This window comes from Magallana gigas, chromosome 8, assembly GCF_963853765.1.
Source record: "Magallana gigas chromosome 8, xbMagGiga1.1, whole genome shotgun sequence".
Lineage (NCBI taxonomy): Eukaryota > Metazoa > Mollusca > Bivalvia > Ostreida > Ostreidae > Magallana > Magallana gigas.
Genome location: NC_088860.1, coordinates 12,028,177 through 12,055,437, shown reverse-complemented (window position 1 = coordinate 12,055,437; position 27,261 = coordinate 12,028,177). Strand labels below are relative to the sequence as shown.

Genomic DNA, 27,261 nt, shown 5'->3' with positions numbered 1-27,261 from the left:
CGTTTTTCAGCATTTTTCAATATTTTTGTAGTATGTGCCATACGATTATCTAAATGAAAAAGTGAGATAAAACCAACAGAAAGTATGCAAAATCATGCAGATAACAGATAAAATCTCAATTTTAAATATTACAGTAGTACCAAAAATATTTCAGTGAAAAACAAAATCTGAAAAATTTAGTCCGAATTCCCTCTGTCTTGCCAAATGTCCAGCTTTGTTTAAGCCTAATTCCATAATATAGTGAGAATATCGAATGTTTTGTCAATAAGAGTTCATTTCATAAATGCTTTAGAAACTGTAGAACAAATTTTACTCTTGACATTGAACTTTATAACAATCCGAATTTGAAAACTCAAACCCTGAGTAAACAATGTCCTTAATGTCGATTTTTAATATTTTTTTTAATTTTTTTAATCAATAGGACCCACTATAACGACCACAACATTGCCACCGGGGAGAAGATGTAGGCATTTAAAGTTACTAATACATTTAAGAAAATAATAAACAATTAAATGATAAATGGTTTAAATTACATTAATTGTGGAGGTGCTTTTCATAAATGTTTCATTTAAACATATATTTGAAAATGGCAACAAAAAAAATCCCAGAAAATGTTACAGCTATATTTTGAATCATTATTGATTTTACAGATTTGTCTTGCAATGACTCGGCTCATTTCTTGGGAACAACAGCTGTGGTCAGATGCATTATTTTGGATACTTTTTTTACCAGCTTAAATATAACCTTTCTTTCGGAACATAGCCAAAATGAGGAGTATGTAGGGGAAATATTCCCAGATGGCCAAACACAATCTATACCCCAGTCTCCTATTATCCTTTCAACGAACTTTGATTTGTACCCAAAGATCTTAATGTTTACCTTTCAGCAACTGAAATGTAGTTCTAAATGGCGATATAGAATTATCGCAGGGGGAACAAATTCTTCTGTTGCGGCTTCTGTGGAGACATTCGAACTTAATGTCCTTGGTATGTTAAACCCAATGAATGCAAAAAATGAATGTATTGTTGGAGTGTAATTTTAAAATGACAGTTTGTAAATTTAAACGTTATAAGTGAAATGGTATCCATTACAATGTTAGCTGGTCATATTCCTCACATAGAGCGAACATGCTGGCTAAGATACAGTTAAATAATACATATCATTATCTTTATATCTCTTCTTCTGATTGTCTCGTTTTCTCTATTTATTTGGAATTGTTTGTCGCTGGTAATTGTATGTTGGAAATAACCTTTGTCACATGCATTACTTCAGCTTATTTCTTACTAAGATAATAACATGTCCCTATGAATATTGAGTTTAAATTTACCTATTTTTAAGGTAAATTTTCATTTTCACTTTTTGAAAGGTAATCTGACTGGATTTCAAATACACATTGAACCTGAATATCCAGAGGGTACTTTAGTTGATTTTAACTGTACGGCTTCCCTTGATGAGTCTCAGGCAAATATCAAAGGGTATTATAAAAAGGAAACAGAAAGCGGCTTTAACCACGACTGTGATTGAGAGAAATATGTCACATTGTTTTGTAAAAGTTTTATGGAAACCATCAACCCCTTTCGCTGCATATACAAGTTTCAATAATGCAGATTTAATGTGTGAACTAGTTGATTGGCCATTAGTTCAACCGACCAAACAGATTTTTGTTCAAAATGCAGGTACGATATTTGACAAAGATAGTTTTAAATCTTCTAATCAGTAATAAACCATTCCTTCATTTAACTTGTTTCTATTACAGATGTAGCCGTTGAATCCTACAAACTAGAGTCCTCCATCGGGAGCCAGGTGTCGGTGAAATGCTTAGCACGAAACACAAATTTTATCAAATCAATTCTAATACGAAAAATAGAAAATCCCTTCAATACCACCGTGGCAAATGTTACTTTCCCAAATATGACATCTCATATAGATGGAATCACAGTCAGTTACACAAACAACTCCTTGAAGTTGACGTTTTCTTCTATAAAATGCTCTGATGATGGACAATATCTTTGTATTGTCATTAAAGAGGGTGAATCGCAGCTAGAATCGCCTGCATATCTTCTTGTTCATCTGAGGAGTACGTGCTACTTTGATTTATAAACAATCTTTAGGGTCAAGTTTTATATAAGCATATTCATTTTAATCATGACGTGCAATATGTGTTTATATTTAAAAACAAACTCTTTCCAGACCCTCCGAAACACGAGGCAGTGACATTCACCTTACATCCTGACATCAAAGATGACAAATACGACACTATCAAGTTTCACACATGCAGTGGAGACGTAGGATATCCTAGCGGTCTGGGTTACTTATCATTAAAATTCACAGACCCAACAACAAACGCTAGCTTCACCTACGACAAATTGACGGTGACAGAGGAAATGAAGACGTCTTTAGAACTACCACTAAAATTTAAAGTAAGCCTTGCAAGTGGGCTAAGCATCATAATTGTCAATGACGATGAGCCAGACAGTGTTAATTGTACTAGGACGAAAGAAATTAAGTTCTTGCTTCAAGCAACAAGAGATTGGAATAAAGCCAAAATTCGCTGTAGAGTGATAAGAAGCAAAAAACCAATCAGAATCTTTTCAATATGGATTATTTTAGTTTCTAACACCGTTTAGGCTTAATAATTCCATCATGTAAGCGTTTTGTTTGTGGGAAATGAAGATTCTGAGGCAAAAATACAAGAATATGTGTATTGTATTTAAACTTTTAGTAATATAATTGAATAGAAACACTTAATTGATTATGATATGATATGAAGTCATTTAATCCGATTATAAAATGTAAAAATATCGGAAATGATATTACAGAAAAACTATGTTTTATCGTCATGCATTCGTTTACTTAAAGATAAAACAAGAATACACAGTAAATAATATGTTCTTTATTTACAGATGCTGTTTGTGACGGTTCAAATGGATCTGACATCTATGTACCACACGAGAAAATAGATGAATGTAGAACATACATAAGATGCTTCAACAACAAACCAACCAGTCGAATATGTGGAAACGCGTTGTGTTTCGATCATAAGAAAAATTATTGTAATTGGTGTAAAGACGTTGCCTGTGAATCTGAAATGGGTTCAACGACAGAAAGTAAATAACGGAAAATTTTATCCTTTTCCATAATAAATTGAGAGTCAGTATTATACATATCATCCAAATTAGAAACATGTTTCAACCCTAATTTTCATTTCTCTTTAATAAATTAGGTCAAATAACGACTACATCTTCTCTGCCTACGGTTCCAGAAATACAGTGTAAGAATTTTATTTACTACACGGTGGATTGTAAATTGATTAATATCTTAATTATTCACAGTTAATGTAACATAACTTATCTGCTACTTGGGTTTTATTCATATTACAAGTACTTACGTCTGGGCCCATTTTTATTCAATTTTTATGGTCATATTTTCTTTGACAGCTATGATAATAAAAAGCAAAGGATACTTTAGAATTTTGTTATCGTGATCAATGTTAATATAATCAATGAAATGCCACTTGATTTTAGGCTAATAAACATGACGCAAAAATTATTGAAATACATGTAACTACAGGTCCCCTGTTATCATGCAAACCATCCTCAGTATTTGAAATGGAATCCGGCAATATTGTCTGTGAGCTGAACACATCAATGAAATATGACAATATAACGGTGATGAAAAATGGTCAAGCAATCATGACGGTATATGCAAATGGGACTAATTACTGCTTCTCGGATGACTTTGATAAGTATTACAGCACAGTAGGAACGTCTTTCACATTTGAAATAAAAAATGTTTCATGTTTGGACGAAAATGAGTACACATTTACTGTTGAAGTAAGTGTAAAAGGAAGCTGTTATAAAACTGCCTCTTTGGAAATGAAAGGTAATTATACTATCTTAAACGTCGAACAAAGCAGTGACCGTAATTAGTTTAGACATTTATCTGATTTCTAGAATTGAAAATATTAGGACTGGTAAAAGTAAAAAAAAGTAAAAGGTCCAAATGCCCTGTCTGTCTTATTTATATGATAAGATGTTATAAATTTATATGCATGTATGTTAGTCAAATGGTCAATAAGCATGTACACAATTTTAAAGACAACTCACAAAAGTTTGCCCTTAAGATGAATCTTTTGCAAACATTTTGCAATATTCGTCTAACTTGGCATCATCTATAGGCTTACCTTAATATGATTACCTCACTATTTTAAAAGCACTAGTAGTTACTGAATCAACAGTAAATCACAATCAGAGATAAACACGATATCTAGAATTTCCTTCTTTTTATTGAATCGCATTGAAATATTTCATCAATAAAAACCAGGAACACCAACACTTGTTATAGACTACACGTGGACAGAGGGAACCAATTTAGGAACCCATTCATGTACTGGGAGTATTGGAAACCCTCCTGAAACAATAACATTAGAAATACGAGATGGAGAAACTGGGAATTTTACAAGTTTTTCACCATCTACCAAATCACTGACTACCATGAAAGAGAATTGTCATTATGATGCAACATTAACATTTTCAATTGATTTCAACACCGAAAATATTCAAAGTCACTACATTCGGTGCGTTGCCAACAACCAACACACTCTATTGATTTCTGAGTTTCCATTTTATTCGAGAGAAGTTTTTGTTAATCCCCTCCCAGGTGAGCCAATTTTGTTAATTATTTTAACATAGACCAAAACATATGAATTGATTTGAATGCTTAGAATTAAATATCATCATATTTTACTTTTCAGCAAACGCTTGCTTTGAAAATGGACTTCATCCTTACCCAGGAGATTGTACACGATTTTTAAACTGTTATAATAATATCACATTTGCTATACAGCGCCCGTCAGGGCTTTGCTTTGAGAATTATCACTGTGGTAACAGTTGCACAGGTTGTAACACGTAGTGTTTCAAACCCTAAACGTATCTTAAAAACAAACACTTATCAATGGCGTCTATCAAGAAATTAATATTATTAAAAGGGGATACTTTTGTAGAAAACACCACTTATGTAGAATTTACGTAAACAAAACGTTACATTAGAAGGCATTCAGGCCGTGCTTGGCATTTAAGATTGGATATTTGAAAAACGGAATTTGATTTGTAAAATTCAGCTTCTTAATTAATCGATCAAATCAATAATACATAAAGACTTTTAAAGCTACACCAAATTGTTCTAGATCAAGATTATACGTTTATGTTTCCCAAACTTAATCATAATGTGTGTGTTGTGTGTGTTTCGCAAATGTTAGTGTTTGATTGGTTGTAATTATCTATAATATACAATGAGCGTCAGCTTTATAATGTTCTGTGATAAATTCTACAAGAAAGCACGGTTTGAATTCAACAATGTTTATCTGAAATATCATGAAATTACAATTTTGCAATATAAAGTCTGTCGATACATACATGTATGCATTAAAAGACGTTCATTCGATTTAAATCAAAATAAGTATATGTAAGCCATCATTCAAATATACATATGTAGATCATATATGTAAGCTCATTGTATTGTCATATCATGATTTATTTACATGAAGTATTCGAAAAATATTACACAATGTTTACTGCGCTCATTTTTTCGCGGTTTGATTATTGTAAACACTAGATACGAAATACTTCAAATATAAAGGATGATGAAATGTGATTTAAATATTTAAGATAAAAACATAAACAGATCATAAAAATGCATACTTATAAATGTGAAAAGATATTTAATTTTTTTCCGTTCAGTATTTTGTAATCATTTCAGCTAATCTTTTCTCATTGACAGTAATAACTAACAGTTGTTCATTTTAAAATTATTTTGTATGCAAAGTTATAATAAATGACTTTACCATAAAATACGCTTGTACAGATTATAAATTGTATCACATGACAAACTTCTGCCATTCAGTAAACTTAATGTTAACTGAAAGGTATAGAAATATGACTTAATGACAGGGCTATTAACTTCCATTGATTGTAAGGCAGAGATTCATACTGTGTATAATCAAATCAACTTTGAACAATCCGATGTTGCAAACACAAAAATTAAAAGTATATTCTTGCATTTTGTTTTCCTACCTAGTTAACGTTGTACGTTTGCCTGTTTCTCTATTTGTCTGTACGTTAAAACCTAGAACCCACTCTATCTCATGTGGTTTTTTTATACCTATATCAGAAATTGTAATTACTTTGGAATCATCATAAATAGTGGACTACCAATGTTCTTTGCTTTCGTGGGTACTAGTAACCCTTCCCCACGAATTTACATCTCCACGAACGTACATACAAGTAATTGTTACATATCTATTATATCACATCCCGATTACATTAGTGATGTGTGTTGTAAAATGACCGACACATTCGGTTCCATATGTTCACGTATGGAAAAGACAGTCGATGTGTTTATTCAAACAAAAATAATAATGTTATTAAGAATGAAAGGACAATTATAACCATATGAAGAATAAAGTGATGAAAATTTGACTATAAGCCGATATGGCTAGAGGGTCATTAGCATCTGCAGTGATGTGTTGGTCCTCTATTTATACCGAAATTGTGACCTGATAATCAATTATATTTATATCAATATAACTGTTACTGGAAGTAATTCCAATGCTTTTGGATTTTAGTGGTGCTATTATTGATATTTATATCAATATAACTGTTACTGGAAGTAATTCCAATGCTTTTGGATTTTATTCCAGATAATGTGGTTTTTATACAGTTATTAGTGATTATTGTAAATAATAACTTTTATGTGACGTGCTGCGTTTATTTGTTTGTTTATCTCACTTTACACTGTTCCATACTTTGTTTATGTAATCTCCTGAGGTCTATGTTTACCCTAACCCTTAATTTGTGCTTCTAGTCCAATCAGATGTGTTCAATTTGTCACGTGACTCTTATTGATCTGTTTATTTTGAACAAGAAGCCACGCTATTGCTGTCAGTGAAATTTGTACCCACCATCCACCCCTTCTACCTCCATAGATAGTTATTTATATTTGTAATTTGCCTAGTTTTTTAGTTTCTGCCTAGTTTTTTGGTTTCTACCCACCTTTTTTGTGGGCAGGCAGTTTTTTGGATGCTTGTTTTTACTTATGTGTCTACAGTAGGGGGTCTGTCATGTATTCTTTGTACATGTGTTACATATTATTTCTAGTCCTTCTGCCCCTATCTTGTGTTTTGTGTAGATATTTATTTTACATATGTGTGTATAATAGGGGGTCATGGTTGCATTCAGCACCACATGTTTTATTACTATGTAACATGTTTTTGAATGCCCCCTATTTTGTATATATCTTTTCGTCATTTACTAAATAAATGACAATTTTCATTCTTACACATGTGTTCTGTCTTATGCCTGCTTAAGCAAAAAACAAGCTCAGTCTCCATGGCTAGAAAATAAAAGCTAAGGAACATACATGTCTGTAAATATAAACCAAGGATGTCTATAAAGCATTTTAGTTGAGAAAGAAACTTTATAATATAGGAACAAAACCCAGGAAAAACGTTCATTAATGTAGCAGTATATGTTCCTCGTGTTATCTTTATGATCAGCTGAGTGGTATAGCAATAAAACAAATCAAAGTACTGAAGTACTGACGGGAGTTGATTTTATCGATTATCATTTATTTTAAAATCAATTTATCTTGCATGGCAATTTTGCAAATTTTCTAGTTTGTATTTGAATTACGCACTTTTTAAATATGAATTTTTAGACTTTACATGTTGTGTAATATTTAAAGAAAGATTTCAACTACTAGTATGTATTTATTTAGTTATCGAAACCATTCTAAAACTTGTATGGATCTAAGCACTATTGACATCAAACTCTTGTCTCGTTTAACTAGACGCTCGGCTGTCTCCGTTAATATCTGACAAGCACGAGAGCCCCCTCTCTGCTTGTCGCAGATTTACGGAGACAGCCGAGCGTATGGTTGAACAAAACTATATTAACTCTGGCGTACGAATACCTGAGACTACAAAAATATCTAAATTGTTCGTAGTATATAAAATTTGACCATTTTGAAAGTGTTTATAGATAGGTTTCCTTGAAAAATAATGCTTCAACATAAATTACATTGATTCTTTTCTATTATTTTCAAGAACTTAGTCTTGTCAGCGGTGATGAATTGTGCTAAGGTCCAAACACTGTTTCACTTTCAGTTTTCAGAGTAACTGCATAAGAGAGTTGATTTAAATAAACCCCCCAAAACGGTTTTTTTGTATTACATTTTGTACTTTTGTAGCAAATTGTTTTCATTTTTGTTTGTTGATTACGTTTAAATTCAGAAATGGGAAATTTTCTCCATTTTTGTGATTTGCTGCTATTTATACCACAAGTCCAGTCTTTAAGCAAAAATTGTTTTCGATTGTTCTGCAAAATCTGCATACCACGGTCGAACACGATGAAATAATCCTTTTATTATGTCTTTTTCTGGGCGATTTTTGTGTGTGTTAATTAGCCAATTAATAATAATCATAAGTACCCCGTTTTCTTTATCTTCGTTTTAAACACCGAGAAATATAAGGATTATATTTTTACAAAAGTATCCAATGCAGTATTTGTACATTCTAAAAGAATGGTTTCTTTGTTAGTTTTGCATTTTGCAGGATCCGATCATACTATTGTTGATGGCCAGGAAGTTTTTAAATTTACAGTTTTTAGCCACTTTGTGATAGACATGTTTAACACGATACGAGTGAAAAAAAGTCCAATTAAACATAAACCAACCGATAGCAACTAGTCACTAATCTGTGTCAATTATATTTCAAAAATGGCTCTTTTTCGTTGTAAGGAAATTTATTGGAGTTATCCTTCTTTGTTATAACTTATAAAAACTGAAATAGAATTATTTGTGTGGACCCTGGATGATAAAGCGGACGTTGGTAATAAAAACAATTAAAGTGCATTGTGTATCATAACTTTGAGTGCCAGTACTTGCGAAGGGTTGTTTTCAAGTGATATATTAATTGGCTTAATAACGAATAAGACAAGTAATATTAGAACATTGAATTTTACCTTTGAGTTTCAAAAAGTTACTGGTAACACAAAAGGGTTACGCATGAGGTACTGACAGAGCAGTTACATGTATTATGTTCACACTGAGAAATTGTCCAAATGACAATTAACATACATATGTAGCAGACCGGTCATCATCAGGACGAGAAGGCACTTTCTATGAAAGCGACTACAGACATCAAAATTATTTTCTCGGTGCTTCATTTCCGCTGTTTCTATTTTTAGATTTAAAAACATGACACTTAAATCAATGTTCAAAATAATTTTGCGTCAACATATGTGATTTCTGATAAGTTTAATGACGTGTTAAATTGATGGGTGATAACTTGCGTGAAACCTTCCGTATGATCAGATTTCTTATACTATAATTTTTTCTTATATCCTTTATCTGAACTGTTCTAAATATATTTTGAGTCACAATGTTTCTTTACGACCGTACGTCGGATAGAGCATATCTTATCTAAAGGATGTTCCTTTTTACTCAATGATAAAAATACAGCATGCACACGGATTTTGAATTTTGACGTCCGTTGAATATTCGCTATCTTTATCTTTTGACCCTTGGTTTATGTTTTATTTAAATTCTATATAAATTTTGTCATAAATCTAGAGCTTAACAAATTTAAATACCGGTAATAAAACACAATGCTGATTACAATCCAAGAGATGTTAAATCTAAAAGATCTCATCCTTCATAAATTCAATATTAGTAATGAATATATCTAGTCAAGCGGTTGTACGGGACTTTAAAAAAAATCAAATGCATGTTTATTGATTCAATATGACTGTGACTATGCAAACACATTAACAGAAGTTATTTGTAGATATACCAGGAAGTGTTTGTTCAGTGTTGGTTTTTTAAGAGACCTTTCTTTATACACTATTAAGTCCAATGATTTCGAAAGACACCTTTTAAAAAACAGTGATGTACTGAAGATATCATTAGGTATCGATCCCTTATAAATTTTTGCTCTTGTATGAAATATAAAATAATATAGAACTTTGTTCGTAAACTGAAACAGATCATCGAATAATGTTAAGTGAATCTCCTGATATAACTAATATTTAATTTGTGTTTTTGGCTCCTGTTGATAAACATTTCATATTAAAGTTTTATTCGGATTTAAAATACCATTATCTTTACTTTAAATATCTTGTCTTGATTACATATTAATGTACTTGTACTTGACATTTAATGAAAGTGGAAAAATTATCTGTGTGGTGTTTAAAAATTATCTTTGTCTCTTGTTGGCCCTTTAATCGACTTGGTGAAATGATGAAAAATTGTCATATTGTATTTTTTTAAACATTTCATGCATCTGAACTAAAATTGATAGAGTTCATTTCTTTTCATTTATGTTCTCTTTTATTCTTATGACGCTTTTATTTATTAAAGAAAGATCTGCTAAAGAAAGAAATCTATAGTAAAAAGCTTATCCAATTGGCATCAATTAAAATAGCTTCCTTTTAAACGTTCCTTTAAAGTTTTCCTGTCGACATCAATATTTATTTTATATTTTTACTACTCATGTTAGCAATAAAGGAAAAGCCGAACACATTATCAAACCAATATTAAACCAAAAATATCAAAATTGAAAATTTAAGGTAGCTCCATACTCGTAAAATTCTCTGAGGAAAGTTGCAAAACCGAACTGATTTCGACTTAATATACTTAAATGTTATCAATTGTTAGAAAAAATATACATGTCATCACACTTTTTGAGATGCCAGATAAACATAAACTAAAGCATATTTTAGCATTAGAAAAATGTATTTTTTTCTGTTAAAAGTAAAATCTTGAAGGCAGAAATGTGTTTTTCTTGTTTAATTTTAATGTCAACTTAATCAGAAAACTAAAATTACAAAAATATTTAAAAATTAATCGTTGGAATAAGAAAAACTATAGCATTTAGACATACAACTGAGAGAAAAGTCAGAAATAGAGTTATTTCCCCTTTGCATAGATAAAATATATAAAAATTTGGAAATTTAGTATAAAATTAAGTGCGAAAATATCTTTAACATACCAATAATTCTAATTACATCCATGTGATTATATTCACATAAAATAAATAAAACTATCTTGCACAATTTTTAAAGAATTCAAAGTTTTACAAAAAAGTGTGACGTCACAGAACACTGGATCTACTTTAAATGTAGATCTGATGAATAATTTATTGACCATCCGGTCTTTTTCACTTCAATTTTAAAATAGGTATGTTAATCACAGTATTATTCTTCATTTCATGAAATAGAAATGTAAATGAACGGTCTTATTTTTATCGGCATTTATCGAAACCATCACTTGGGTTGTAACTTCATAATAAAGACCACTTATTTCTGAATAGACTTATTTTTTTTCTGAATAAAAAGCTGATACAAATATTGAATAAATATAGGATCTCTCATGATTTGCAATGGTATAAGATATTCATTCAACGAGTTGTATGTTCCCTATTCCCTAGCCTTGGCAAGGAAACAGAAAGTACATGAGTTGATTACAAATCATACACCATCAAAAATCATGAGAGAGTCATTTCATCCTATGTTTTACTACGTCTTTTGTTAAATATCAATCTTTACTATTAAAAAAACATAATTGGTAGCAGCACAACACATTTACTGCAAAACGTCAACAATTTTACGCATGAAAAAAAGTTCTTTGAAGATTAAGAAACCATTCTTTTTTCAGACATATATTTACGAAGTCATGAACAAAATAAAAAGCAGAAAAACAAAAAATGCTTTACTTTTTATGACTCCAAACTTCAACTCAGTATTTATTTTTACTTTTCATTCTACGTCAATCAACAGCATAAACCTACATAATGTAAGAATACACAGAGTAATATCAATTCATTACATGAGTGATATCCACAGTATTTCGAGCTAAATATGTGTATAAAATAGAGAATTAATAATACATAGCAAATTCTGTATCATATCCCTTATTAACCCGAGGGCCGATATTATATATTTGAATTTAGAAAGCTTGTTTTCATTTTTCAAATCGAAATGAACTTACAAGCATATTATCACTATCTTTAAACCTCGTATTTTCGACATTCAAATGTATTGTGACGTCATCCACACTAAAATGTTTAGATCATAATCTTATAGTTTCGACTTCAGATATGCACAATAAAAAGGAATAAGATCCGACCTAATTCGAATAAAAAGTACAAAGGTGTTCCGGAAAGGTGTAATAAAGGGTGTGATAAAGGGTGATAATACGGAGTGTGTGAATAAGGCGCGTGCCTCTGTTCATACCAGGGGTGCAAAAACCCTGTATTTTATACCAACTATATTAAAAACAAATAAGTGTTTTTACCAATGTACCCCCCCCCCCAAAAAAAAAAATCAATTGATACTAATTGTTTCTATAGCTTGTATAAGAAGTGACCTTGAGTAAACATTTATGTACATTTATAGATATATGAAGGTAGAAGTATTTCAAAAAGCACAATATCAAATGCTCTAAAAGTCCCAACAATACGCACACACCGCGGTGGATTGAACAGAATAATTATTATTATACTGGCTACTTCTCCTTATTATAAAAAAATAAAGTTTAACTCCCAAAATAATAAAAATAAACAAGCAATGTTTTCATAATGAAAATATCCCATGTGCAAGAGTTATTTTATTGTGTATAAATGACTAATATCATATTGCCGAATAATGATGGATAAAAACATTAAAACATAAATCAGAATTCCTTTCAATATCTTAGAAATCAAATTATGCGACGTTCAACAATAAGACCATTTGTTCGTCGTTGTTCGTCATGTTTTTCTAAATATGAAACTCTAGTTAATCTTAAAAGAAGGACGTTCGTCCTGGACAATATTACGTTACAAATAAAAAAGTTTGAAACGACCGGGACGCTGATTTTTTTTTTTTTTTTTATAATAAAATACGTTATATATAAATATGTTACATTTTTAAAATATATACACTTACTATTAAACATTACTAAACATACCATATGCAGAATTTCTTTTATCGAAACATTTTTAAAGATCAACACATATCATTGCAAATGTTTGTGTACCATACAAAGCCTTACCTAATGACAATGGAAGATATCGGCAGACTTAACAATTAAGAATTTTAATCGATTAAAAATCAATCATCAAATATTTAAAAGACTGAACTTTAAACCAGGAAGAACCGTTGCATGCATTTAAATACAACATATAACAGCGACACACTGCTCGTGCTACGCAATTCTGACAAAGAACCATATACTGAGTCGCAGAATGGTTTTTCTTTAAGAGTAGAGTATTCGCAAAATAGGTCCTATCGTAATACTCTTGGAGAATCAGAACATACACAGTTTAACAAGAGCTAGAGGCAACTTAAACCAAAAATGTTTGATGAAGAACCAATGTTCGATAATACGACAGAAAAACATCAGAAGGATGTCAAAGCTCCGTCTAGATTACAGTCATCCGTTTATCCTGGAAAGTCTAGAGAAAGGGATTATAGGACATCACAACGACCCCCTTTTAAGGCACCATTGCAAAAATCAGGTAGAAACGGGCACCATGGTACCACGTCTTTAAATGAAACCATCGACAAATGTACAAGGAATGGATACGGAAATATTTATAAATCAGAAGAAAATTGGTCAACAGGATCATCAAGCAATGGAAATGGCCTGGTCAATGATAACAATCATTATATTTTTGGCGCGTTTTCCAGTGTTATTTATGGAAATGGTGACAGGTTTCAAACACACAGTGAGTTTGACAGAGGTTCGGTGATTTCACAGACTTCGGACGGTTTTCTGAATGATTTCAAGCTCCAGCCGTGGATGGATAAAATTACTGGTGGTACATTTAGAAAGGAGTATTTAGACAAAAATTTGTTTCGGGTAAGATGAATAATTTAATGAAATTGTCAGAAATCAAAAGTTGATTATTAGAATTTACTTACCGGTTATTAGATGTGCAAACGGTAGATATGACCTATATATCTGTCCTTTTTTTGCATTTATATATCTCCATCTATTATGTATCTTTTATGTATTGGGATAATTTATGGATGCCTTAACTAAGTTCGGCATTCACTTTCGTCTTCATTAAAAATAATTTCACAGTAGATGAAATTAAGTATATACATGTACATTGTATTTCATTGTCTTCAAAATACTTAAATGGAAAATAGTTTCTTTAACTAACACCTAGTACAAAATCAAGATAATACAAATAGATCAAGATTAATGAAAACAGAAATACTAAGTTTAATTCACCAAGAGATGTACCTTTTAAAAATAAATTAAAGGATGAATAAAATATATAGAATATGTATCTACTTGAATTGTTAAAGCTGCTTGGTCCGATTTTTTGTAATTACAGTATCAACATTTTTTCCATACAAATTATTTATCTTAGAAAGTTATGGACTTTCTCCTATTTACACCAGCAGAATCAGTCTCCTTTCAAGGTTAGAAATATTCAAAGTAAATAAAAATAATTTCTCTTTGGGCAAACGAAAAAACAAACCAAAATGCATCACGGGAATGTTTAGAAAAGGAAACCACTTGGTTTCGTCCCCCAAATAATAGGGGTTATTCAACTCGCATGCTATGCATCAATTGTAAAGAAAGCAGACTTTGGAAATATTAGCGAACAAAACGTTCACATGTTTATTTTTAATTTGTCTGATCATTTCAACCTTTTTTAAAGCGATGTCAAAGTCGTAATACAACCATACCCGTCTCGTCGTCAGGGGTGAAATTTAACATGAGGCGAAATAACGCAGTACCTTTTAATGTCGTTTGTTTTGTTAGCAAATTTTGTACGTATTTTGCTTCATTGAAATTTGGCATAATTGACGGGTAAAACTACTGCAATGTCTATTATTATACATATATTAAGGTATCTCACTCCTCATGTTTTGATTTCATTTCGCAGATGATCATTATATTTAAAATGAATATGATTTTATTTATTTAATCATCACAGATAGATTATTATTTCATAATTACACAACATTCATAAAGAAAATCCATTTGAATTCAAGAAACAAACAAGTTTTTTGGGGAACTATTTTTTCGTGCGGAAGGTTTTTTAGACGAAAATGACAGAAACAAGCAATTTTATGAATTTTCAATATACTTTTCTTTTTATTATACATTAATCATTATTCACATTTTTAACATTTGATAGGTTTGTAACATATTTTATAGGTTCTGTGTGACATGTACAAAATCAAATCTTGAGAATGTGATAGCCGTTTAGCATAAAATCATGTATATATATAGAACATGTCTGAATTTTTTTAAGCCAAATTTTGCGAGAATTTTACCTTTGAAGCCCTATATCTAAAATTTGACATCACTGACCCCCATGTTATATTATGTCAAAATGATACTGAATACATATTTAGGCAAACTGGATTAATCTTATAAAATTCTTGATATTCAAAAAGTTTTTATTTCAAATCCAATTGTAACTATTACAGAAATTGTCTATTTTCAGTGCAAAAAGGTCACACAAAAATTTATGCAGCTTTGTACAATTTTTTTCGTAATCCCTCTATTCAGTGTGACCATTGTGCATAATTAAAAACAATATTTGAAGAAATAAGTTTGCTTAATCAAAAATACTGACAACAAATCCTAATCAGGATAAAATTGCATTTTAGGTGCAAAAAGGTCAAATTAAATGGGTCATAACTCAGAGGGATGGATACTGATCCCCCATTATCTTTGTATTTTTTAAGTTTGATTTGTCTACAGATTTCAATGATATACTTCTCAAGAAAATCTTGATACAACAACATTGAGGAGTGGGATACCTGAAGCATAGCCATCGTTTAAAAGCGTGCATAAAATTTGATATAAAATCGGACCAAGCAGCTTTAACATCAGAGTATCATAAACATCAATCTAGAATATATCATGACTTATACCATTAAACAAATATCAAAATTGTATCACGTTCTATTAATACTTAATATGTTGGTAAAAATTGAAGAAGAAAAAACAAACCCGTTCTGAATCTCTAGATTTATGCTACAATTTGTTAACTTTATTTGGTATAGTTCTGTTTACTTGTTTTCGTCTGAAACGAAGTAAAAGATAAACTAGCAAGTGTGCTGTTAAGTTCTAAAAAAGTCACTAAAATGAACGTCGCATAGCCATACATCACCTGACACCCACATAGTAATTTCATGAAATCTGTCAACTACGCCTCTTCCATTCATTTATTAGTTTCTTTACTACCTTTTATTTGTAAATCATTTTTTTCTTAATTTTATTTATTTATTTTCATTTAATTTTATCTCTTTTTAATCAAAATTCGAGTCTATATCATAAGTGCCGTACGAGTTAACAACGGGGGTTCAAATTTCATTAATTAACTCGGACGCCAATTTTAATTAGCTAATTAACTTAATCAGGCGTGAAATTGGCAGTCGATTGATTACTTTAGAGCGATCGGCGACAGTAGCAACATCTTTAAGAATGTGAACAAATGTTTAAAATGTAGCTGTTCTTTTTTATAGTTTCTTAAGTAGTTTAGTAGTAGCTTTAGATTTTGTTTTCTTTGTTTTGTACTCATGTAATTTATTTTTTGGTCCTGAAGAAGGGACTGGTTGTCCCGAAAATTTGACAATTTCTATTGATCGTGTCGTTAGCCATTTTTAGTGTTTTATATATATATATATATATATATATATATATATATATATATATATATATATATATATATATATATATATATATATATATATATATATATATATATATATATATATATATATAAAACACTTATTTGCAATACTAAAATTTGCCGATGTCCATTTATACCACTTTGAAGTGTACAAACTAAAAGCCAATGCTACTTGTAATTGCTTCGATTTATTCAACTTCCCTTTTGACCGTTCTTTGTAAGGGTATTTAAACTCCTTTCATTTGCAGCCCACTCTTCAGCATGATAGCAGCATTCCCTTACAGAATGTACGCAGAATCGGGTTTATTGAAAATCGCAGTGTAGAAACACAGACACAGGATCCTTATATTAACGAAGAAAGAAATGACAAAAGGACAATCAAGACAGGCCTTGTTGTTATATTTGGTATTCTGTTAATTGCATGCATAGCGGGAGTCTTAACTTGGTTTCTGACCAAAAAAGGTGATTATTTTTTTGTGTTTTTAAAATATTTATTTATATTTTTGTGACTAATTTAGAAGATGTTTTTCCCCTTCCTTTTCTTTTAACAAATTGTATGTTTTATTTACAGGAGATGATGAATTTTCTGTCAAATATTGTAAGTTTTATTTTTTATATATTTATATAGTTCATCTTTCTAGATAAAGTATATACCGGTATACTTTCTTTATAAAAACATCTACTCAGTTTATATTAAATCAAAATTATACAATGTCAAGCAAACACGATAGGAAAAATAATTTGATAACTAGATAAATGAAGTATAAATGAAGTCAAAATCTTTTCAAAAGAGAATAAACTAAAACGAAAAAAAAACCCCGTTGAAATCGGTTTAATCTCATATCTTTCTTTGATATCTTTCTATCTTTGTCTATTTTTAATAAAAAAAAAACAAAACACTGCTCCAATAATGTCAGTATGTACAAAGAAGTTTTTATAAATAGGCTATATTCTGTATTTTTAAAACCTTAAATAGCTTAACCAGAAGGCGGATCTTTAAAAACACAGGGATATACTCACGCAAAAACAACATTCCTCCTTTATTTTTTTCACCGACCAATTACTGATAAAAATTTGATCTACAAAATAAATTTGCCTGTCTAACAAATAGTGTAAACTTGTATGCAAGTTCAATAGACGCCATGAGATATTGTAATTTTATGCAAATGTTACAGATGTTACAATCAGGTATTGTGTTAATTGAAAAAAACCTTAAATGCATCCGCACGCTTGGCGCCCCATTTTATGTGTATTGACATTGTAGGCTGTATATGACCTGTTCAGTCTATTTACATGTATATTTATTATGTTTTTCATATTAGTATTTCATATTTTTTATAGATGAAAGATTTTGTACATTGAATGTAGTAAAACAACCGCTAAAAAGCTGTACATTATTATTAAGGGTGACTCATTAGACCTTCAATTACTTTCTCATATTAGCAGAAATTTACTTGGTAAGGAGAGATAGCATGATGGATAAGAAGAACATAAGTGTTAGAGGCGAAGATATGGGCAATTTTGGATTAAAAATTATCTTTTCAAAAATTTATTTAGCAAAATAAACAAGAACAAAAGCCTCAAGTGTATTCGCTCATTATCTGCGATTTGTAAGCTCGATACTTTATCCACTGAGCTATGGTGATATACAAACAAATTGATTGATACAAACATTTTAACAAAACATTTAAATCGCCATCTTGTGACGTAGCATTAAAAGGTATAAGCGTAGGTGTAGTTGGATACTTTAAATAAATCATAATGCTCAAATTTTGATTTTATTGAATTGTCGAAGTAGCACTTGATAAATACTAAAGGTTATTCTGTGTTAATTAAGATGTTTAACTTAAGTTCTTTCATGATGCAATTTTCAAGATATTATATCTGGTGAAATGGCTCTGGTAAACGAGTTCTATCCTGAACTATCTAATTCATCGTCAAAGGAATTCAAAGATCTGGTCATACAGTTTTGTGGCGCCGTGAGTATGATAATATTAATAAATAACGAGATACGGTAGAATTTAACCAAAAACAATTTCTCAAATATCACTAATATATAGGAAACTCGTTGTTTTTTTACTTACAAAAATATATTTTAAGATCAAAACAAAACATATATAAACACGTTCAAAAACCCATCCTCAACATGTACATGTATATGTTAATTTATTTAATGATTATAAATGGCAACCTTAGTTTTTCCTTTTTATTGGAAATTGTTTTGTTATCTTTTGTTGTAAACTATTCTTATCTGGCTATTTGATACTTTTACAATAAACTATAAGTAATATTTCTACATGTATGTTACATGAATATAAATGAATTTCCGATATTTTTGTTTCAGTTAACAGACGCCCTTGGGAAAAATAACACAGAGTATGGTCATCTCTACAGACATTGTGATGTTACAAAGTTCATGTAATAAACAATATTTAGCAATATATTTTGAAACATGAGTTGTTTTATGTTTGTTGCTGGATTAGATAAATGTATACATTGCACTATTCTATCATCAAATCAACATGTTAGGTAGTTTAAAACATCTAAATATATTCAAATAAATTACGATGATTGTTTTCAACAGGAATGGAAGCATCGTAGCTCAGTACAAGTTATATTACCAGTATGATGAAATTCCAATTACCAATGAGAAAGTCTATCAGGATCTTAAAGACTCTCTGACGGACATTGATTTCAGCCTCGCAAATTTGTCAGACTTTGTAATCATAAAGGCAAGTGTGAATTTTCTTGTAGAAGTTCAGACATTCCAAACAGATCCGTTCGTAACCGGTGTGCCATTATTTTCACAAGCAACAGCAACAACAGTTACAGAACGAAAAACAACAGCAATGTCTAGCAACTTTACAACATTGCTTACAGAGAGTACCACAGCAGCAATAACAACAGAATACACAACTGAAAGTATCCCAACAACACTAGCATCAGAAATTACAACTGAGAGTGACATTTCAACCTTTACAACAGAGGACACGACTAAAAATACCAAATCATCACTGATAACAGGAGTTCAGACAGAGATTAATCCGGCAACATTTACAGCAGAGGACATAACTTATACCCATTCAACAGAGGCCAGGATCGAAACATCTCAAAGTTTCACTGAAACAGTTACGGATCAGACTTCCACAGCACTGAACACACATGAAGATTCCACCCCGATAGACACAACAGAATACCAAACAGAGTCAAAAACAATGGTTACATCAGAATATCCCACGACATCAGCACCAACATACACCACAGAAAGATTTGCACAAACAACAACTATGAACAAAACAGAAATATCAATACCAATAACAACATTAACAAACTTTGAGACAAGTGAAAGTTTAGAAACGACATCGACAACTTTCTTAGTAACGAGTACTTCTGCAGAATATTCAGCAGGTGAAATTTGATTTGAACTGATCAAACTTTAACGTTTTATAAATAAATATTATGTAACTTATATTTAAAAAAACACACGCACATTACATTTTTGCATTATAAAATAGTTAAAATTTTTATTATCCATCTATAAGTTTTAATTTTGAGACCCAAAGCTACTTTTCTTTTTGAATATTAATGAATTCGGTTGTTAATATTTCATTTGTTGTAATTTCTCCTTTGAATAATATACTCTGTATACACTGAAAAAACCCACCATGGCGCATTAAGTGGTAAACTATGTTGTTCTTAGAATTTAGTTGTGATTTTTCAGATGTTGTGGTTTCACCTATTATTGCCATATATGGAGAAATCACTACGACAAAGACGTGTGTCGTGTCTCCTCATGGAGATTGGGTCCATGTCACCGTATCGGTGGAGAATCGGGACACATCATATGTCATTGGGAAGTACCACAGTAACAGGACCTTTGAAGAACCAGCTTTCTTGGAGAGATTTAATGCCAGTATATCCAGTACAGACTCTGAAATCGTAGTGTATCTGTCATTGGATCTACAGGCACCAACTACTGACATGTGCTCTTGGGACGGAACATTCACCTTTTCCTGTTCCATAACAATGAATGACACAATTTCAACACGTGTGTACAACGGCAGTCAGGTTTTCATAACTGGCAAGTATACTACGAATTGTTTAGGTCTTATGTAGTCAAATAAATGTTTAGTTAGGTGTATAAAAATTATCTTTTGATTGATTCTGATTTCAGTGGAAATAATTGTCTTAATAAAGATTACTTAAATGAAGCAACGAAAAAGTCCAACACTGAATTATTAAAAGTTTTTATAGTATTATCTTATGTGAAAATTCAGACGATGCCATTTTTTTTAATAGCTCCCATGTCGGAGACAAGAATAGATTCTGAAGTTCACTTCAACGAAGGTGATATACTGACGTTCAACTGTTCAAGTAACGGAGACCCAAACTACAGCTCGGCCTCCGTAGAGTTAATCAAAGATTTTCAAACTCTTTTAAATATTCCGGGGCCATATTTTGGATTAGAATATAAATCAAATTGCTCTGTTGATTTTAATTGGATTGCTTATGTCCCAAATCCATTGACAATTAATCAACATGACGTCATTGTCCGATGTGTTGTGAAAAATTCTTTGCTCAATGAAATTAGAACTTCTGAAAAAAAGCTGAACGTTTCCGCTGTTGGTAAGTTTTAATGCAAGGCGATGACAAATAATTACACAATGTACTTTTTTCTAATTTAGATGGCCTTCACTTAAATGTAATTTCATTTCACATACACTTACATTCGTAGTTTTCAAAACATTTATTCATTATAGTATTCATTATGTTTTGTCGTTTCAGATGTAGCTTTTGAAACTTACAAACTAGAGTCTTCCATCGGGAGCCAGGTTTCAGTTAAATGTATAGCTCGGAACACGAATTCTATTAAAGCAATCCTTATACGAAAAATAGAAAATTCTTTGAATCACACCGTAGCAAATATTACTCTACCAAACATGACTTCTCATGTTGACGGAACCACAGTCAGCTACACAAACAACTCCTTGATGTTGACATTTTCTTCACTAACCTGTCATGATGATGGACAATACACGTGTATTGTCATTAAAGAGGATGACTCGCAGATAGAATCCCATGTATATCTTCAGGTTAAAATCAAAAGTGCGTACTTTAAAAAAAAATTGATAATGGTAAATTTCACTTAAGCAGAAAATATTGTAATGATGTACCGCATGATATTGTTTTATGATGATTATATAATTTAAATACTCTTTTCAGACCCTCCGAAACACGATTCCGTGATATTCACCTTACATCCAAACATCAGGGAGAATACATACGTCATTGGCAACGTCCACACATGCAACGGCGACGTAGGATATCCTAGCGGTTTAAGTTACCTTTCATTAAAGTTCACACACCCGATTACAAACGCTAGCTTTACATACGATGAAATGTCAATCTCAGAGGACATGAAGACATCTTTAGGTTCACCGCTGAAGTTTCAAGTAAGCCTTGCAAGTGGGTTAAATATCATAGTTGTTGAAGATGATGAGCCAGACAGTGTTAATTGCACTAGAAAGAAAGAAATTAAGTTTTTACTTGAAGCAACAAGAGATTGGAACAAAGCCAAAATTCGATGTAGTGTCGTTAGCGAAGGCGGCGAAGTTAACGCCACTGCTGTAGAAGAGGAAATATATGTCATTCCAGGCAAGTAACTCTTTTGCAGTCAAAACATGGTAAAGTGCCGATGCAATAAACATAAATTAATTATGATGAAATACTCCTTCCTAACATTTTGAATTTAGTCGTTCAAAAGTTACATTTTGTAACAGTATATATCGTTTTTCTTTAATTTTAAACCCCTCAAAGAATAGATTTGCATAGATATCAGTAGATATGTACGTGTCTCCTAAATTAAATTTTATGCAACTACCACATTAACTTAAAAGGTTTAGAGTTAGCTCGGTATGATAATTCTTGTGTTATAGGATCGACTACATCCAAAATTAAGGATTTAATGCTTATATTTATAGTCGTATTGATATTTGATTGTATGAAAAGTGTATCGTCGTTTTAAAGACAGTCTATATACAGTTTTATAGTTTTATATACAGTCTACACCCATACTTACAGGTTTTTAGTTCGCTTCCGCGACAAAAAAGGAACCAAAATTTTGTCGAGAAAAAACTTTTTCTTAACGATTTGATATGATTTAAAGATTAATTTCATAACTACATATCGAATTCGTTATGTAAACATGGAATGATTTATTTTATATTACAATACTAGATATAGTCAAACGTCGTGACGCCGTTTGTACTTGTCTTCATGTGCTTTGACAAGGCTAAGTGCATTTACAGTGAATAGAACGTCACTGATTTCCAATAAAAACATTAGGGGGAATATACACTGAATGTAAATATATAAATCTTAACACACCAAATATTAGTTTATACGGATGTAAAACAAGAATACAAGGTATGTGTGCTTTTAAATGTACTTACAGATGCTATTTGCAACGGTTCCAATGGATCTGATGTGTATGTACCACATGAAAAAATAGATGGGTGTAAATCATACGTGAGATGTTATAACAACATACCTACGGGTCATTTATGTGGACCACAATTGTGTTTTGATCATCAACAAACTGTAACAAGATGTAATTGGTGCATAGATGTTTCTTGTGAATCTGAAATGGGTCCAACAACAGAAGGTATATTTTGTTTAATGAATGCAGAGTTAGTATCATATTTGTGCTCCAACTTCAAAGAAATTAAATGGTTCACAACCACGCTACCCGTATATGATCACATATATAGTATCAAACCTATTCCTTGCATTCGAATGATGTAATTTTTATGTCTCTTTATTTCATAATGATCTAGCACAAATACCAACTTTATCTTCTACGCAAGGGACTCCAGAAATACAATGTAAGAATGATTTAAACTTAATTACAAACACAACACCCCTGCGAATGTTATTGTCATTTAAATTTTTGACCACGTGGTTTAATTTGACCCTTTCGGTTTTGCAGTAAAAATCGTGCCTCGTGTTTATAGAGAATCTAGGTACTTGTAGTCAAATATAAATTCTAGAGGTTTATTGATTTTAAACTTTATCTTCATTCATTGGGTGATAAAAAGTGTTCTAGAAATAAATGTGACAATACAAAAAATAGTTTTTTTTCTGCTGTTGCGACAATTAACATGCGTAGTAGAGATCCCCCCCTAAGAATTAATTTTCGATCTGCGCCAGACCTAGTAATAACATAAACAGTGAAACAGACTGTACTATTTTATGCAGAATGTTCCTTGAAAATGGCTCGATACACTAAGTTTTTCTGAAAAAATTCACCCATTATTTTTTTTAAAAAACATTGTATTGCACACCACAAGCATCAAACATGGCTATGATTTTATTAAGCAACCCAATTTTTATATTATCAACTACTCTACACGTGCTTGAACGATAACTCTGCTCTGAATATCATCGTTTAATTTCGAAAAACCGCTAGATGGTGAAATAAGACATACATCTTAAAAGATGTTGATGTTTTAACATAATTCAAAGTAGAATATGATATGAAAATCGACCAGTACTTACGTATTTTGAGAATATTATCCGAACACTTATACTTCCGCTCGAAATTTCACAGGAACTGAATAAATCTCGGTGAAGTCTCGTGAACTTTCATTCGAGCACCTCTGGATTAATTACATACTTAGGAACGATAAAGAAAAGATTCCGAACACATTTGCAGGGGTGCACAAGGTATAAATATACGCAACTAAATAAATCGCTATTGTTTATGTCATTGGTAATTTCGTAATAGTCACTACATTGGTAAATGCATATTTCTTGACCATTGTTGTATTTTATTACCCTTTAACAATGTATACTCTTAAATATCTTGTAATATTTTGACATGGCAAGCAAATTAGGATATTTTAAAATTTTATATCGTGATCAACATTGATTAGATGGAAAGTCATTTGTAAACATGAACCAAAATTCATTTATAAAATGACATGCAGGTCCCCTCTTATCCTGCAACTCATCTTTGGTATTTGAAATGGAAACTGGCAATATTGTCTGTGAGATGAACACATCAATTACGATTGACAATATCACTGTGATGACAACTGGTCAAACACTCATGACAGTATATCCAAATGGAACCAATAACTATTTCTCGGATGAGTTTGACAAGTATCAGAGCACAATCGGAACGATTTTCACATTTGGAATCAAAAACGTATCATGCCGGGACAAAGATGAATACACATTTACAGTAAATGTTGGTGACGGTGGAAGATGTTCTAAAACTGCGTCCTTGGATATCAAAGGTAGTAGACATTTGATTACATGTGTATGTTGACGATCTGAATTGGAATTGTCTTTCGAGACCCTAAACAATCATATTATTTCAAGAGGACTGAACATTTTTTTTCTTTCTTTTCTTTTTTCCTGTTCTATACACTTTAGAAGAAAATGTTTTTGATGCAATACATTCCCTGAAAAGATTTACTGCACAGTCTGAAATGATCAAAAATGAATTGAAAACTCGTAATCAAAACAAAGACGAGTAGTTTAAAAAAAAAATGTTATACGCGGCACTTACATGTATACTTGTTTACAAAACAATGATTGGATCTATAAAACATTTTTCTACTCTTGAAGCGGAATCAGGGAAACCGACTTTGGTTATAGACTACAGCTGGACAGAGGGCACTAACAATGGAAACCATTATTGTATTGGCGATGTTGGAAATCCTCCAGGGACAATGACGTTAGAAATAAAAGATGGAGAGACAGGGAATTTTACAAGTTTTTCACCATCTACCCAAACATTTTCACATAGAATGGAAAATTGTACTAATGATGCAACGTTATCTTTTTCAATTGATTTCAAAACCAATAGCATTACTGGGTATTATATTCGCTGTGTTGTAGCAACAAATCAACTTCAGAGTCCGGCGTCTCTATCTTTTTCGGATGAAATTCGTATAAGCCCTCTCCCAGGTACTCTAATATTTTTTCCCACCCGGAAGAAAGATACTTGATTAATTTAAGACAGTTACAATATTGCACTTAATATTTGCTGATATAATAAGAACATATATTTCATTTTCAGAAAACGCTTGCTATGAGGATGGAGTTAGGCCTTATCCAGGAGATTGTACAAGATTTTTAAATTGTGCTAATAACAGAACATATGTTACACCGTGTAGTGCAGGTTTTTGTTTTTCAGCATTAACTTGCATTGATACAAATTGTGATAGTATATGCAATACATAATCTGAATTTATGGTTATCGTTCCAAATTGATCGATAGAGGGAAATATGTATTTCTTAAAAACAAAACGAAGACGCTTTAACACATATTTAATTAATGTTTGATAAACAATTCATTTTTAAAAATAAAAATTGATTGTTAAGCACCATGCATAAAACTATAGAATATTCTTCTATCATGCACACGGTTTTTTTATTGTTCAAATGTTTTGTCAATTAAATGTTTTGCTGTTTTTTAACGTATCGACACAAAAGCTTTTACCAAAAAAATAATTATTCTATTTTTCACGCATACGATGATCAATATAAAATGAATGTAATGCAATGGCTACTGTTGAAAATATAAAGGTGCATAATTTTAAAAAGATTGTTTAAAGCGACTTTTTAAAATTATGCATGCAATGTTTTTCAAACACGGTTTGCTTTAGATTATATTTAATACTGACGGTGAAATATCTTTATGTCTTAAGGTGACGACATACACATAAAATATTTCAATATTTTTGTTTGATATTTTTTTATGATAATTTTACTTATGTTTTACGGTCTTGTAAAAGGTTTACGAGGAACAGTATTATTAAATGAAGTTTACAGTCATGTACTCTTTGTTTTGTCTTTGGTAAATAAACTTAGTTGACCTATGTTAACAGGAAACCGAAACGACTTTCAAAAAATCAGACTGAATTTTAAGACAAATTTGTTCTATACACGTATGGTATAAAATATGTTTTGTATGCGCAGGTATTACATGTACTTGGTTTAAAAAAAAAAGATTTTTGCCGACAAGATGTAAATCGCTCATTCGTTCATGTAATGAATGACCATAATGTTTGTAGTTTATTTCCCTATCTGTATTTCAATAAATTTAATTAAATGTAAGATCAACGAACTTTTTCAAGTAACTGAAAAACTGTTATAATAAAAATAGAACTTTACATAAATATTTATTGAGCTGACTTCAACCCCCCCCCCCACCCCCCACCCCCCAAAAAAACAACAACAACAACAAAACAATAAAAAAAAAAAACCAGACAGTTGTTCAAAAGAAATATGCTTCTTACTGGTCTGATTCCTATTTGATTATATTAACAAACATTTTTGTCATATCACGTTTTGATAATTGGTTAAAAATTTCCAATAAAAATGAACATTTTCTTTAAACGGTTGAAATTTCGTATAACCATTTACTTGTTTTTTTTCTAAATTTGGGAAACAAAAAATCAATTTTGTTGATTTCTCGTTTTTTCGTTTAAATTTTTAAATAAAACAGTCATATATTCATGATATCATTTTACAGAAAAAGTTTTATGGTA

At 31.0% G+C, this 27,261-nt stretch overlaps 2 protein-coding genes across 3 annotated transcripts in view; both read left to right on the top strand.

The window, feature by feature from the left end:
• The first annotated feature begins 856 nt into the window (after positions 1-856).
• Positions 857-27,261, top strand: part of LOC136270505 (uncharacterized) — a 74,693-nt gene continuing 48,288 nt past the window's right edge. Inside the window, exon 1 of the mRNA XM_066068110.1 lies at positions 857-986. Coding sequence (XP_065924182.1) covers positions 872-986 — 115 coding nt within the window. The 5' untranslated portion in view covers positions 857-871. The remainder of the gene's footprint in view (positions 987-27,261) is intronic.
• On the top strand, positions 13,235-26,545 carry LOC105324043 (uncharacterized). Of its 2 annotated transcripts, XM_066068104.1 has the most exons (15): positions 13,235-13,896; positions 16,948-17,161; positions 17,271-17,297; positions 18,575-18,678; positions 19,044-19,117; positions 19,284-20,107; positions 20,421-20,780; positions 20,999-21,325; positions 21,485-21,805; positions 21,923-22,354; positions 23,154-23,363; positions 23,536-23,583; positions 24,688-24,999; positions 25,334-25,675; positions 25,788-26,545. In XM_066068104.1, exons 1-15 carry the CDS (start codon positions 13,390-13,392, stop codon positions 25,949-25,951), a joined length of 4,266 nt encoding a protein of 1,421 aa, XP_065924176.1. In that variant the 5' UTR covers positions 13,235-13,389; the 3' UTR covers positions 25,952-26,545. The 2 variants fall into 2 exon arrangements, with proteins under 2 accessions (XP_065924176.1, XP_065924177.1); XM_066068105.1 differs by lacking the exon at positions 23,536-23,583.

Bases quoted from the DNA above. Each gene is read 5' to 3' on its own strand.
- LOC105324043 (XM_066068104.1), top strand. From the start codon at position 13,390: ATGTTTGATGAAGAACCAATGTTCGATAATACGACAGAAAAACATCAG. The intron at 18,679-19,043 runs GTGAGTATGATA...TTTTTGTTTCAG, and splicing joins TCATACAGTTTTGTGGCGCC to TTAACAGACGCCCTTGGGAA. The intron at 25,676-25,787 runs GTACTCTAATAT...TTTCATTTTCAG, and splicing joins TCGTATAAGCCCTCTCCCAG to AAAACGCTTGCTATGAGGAT.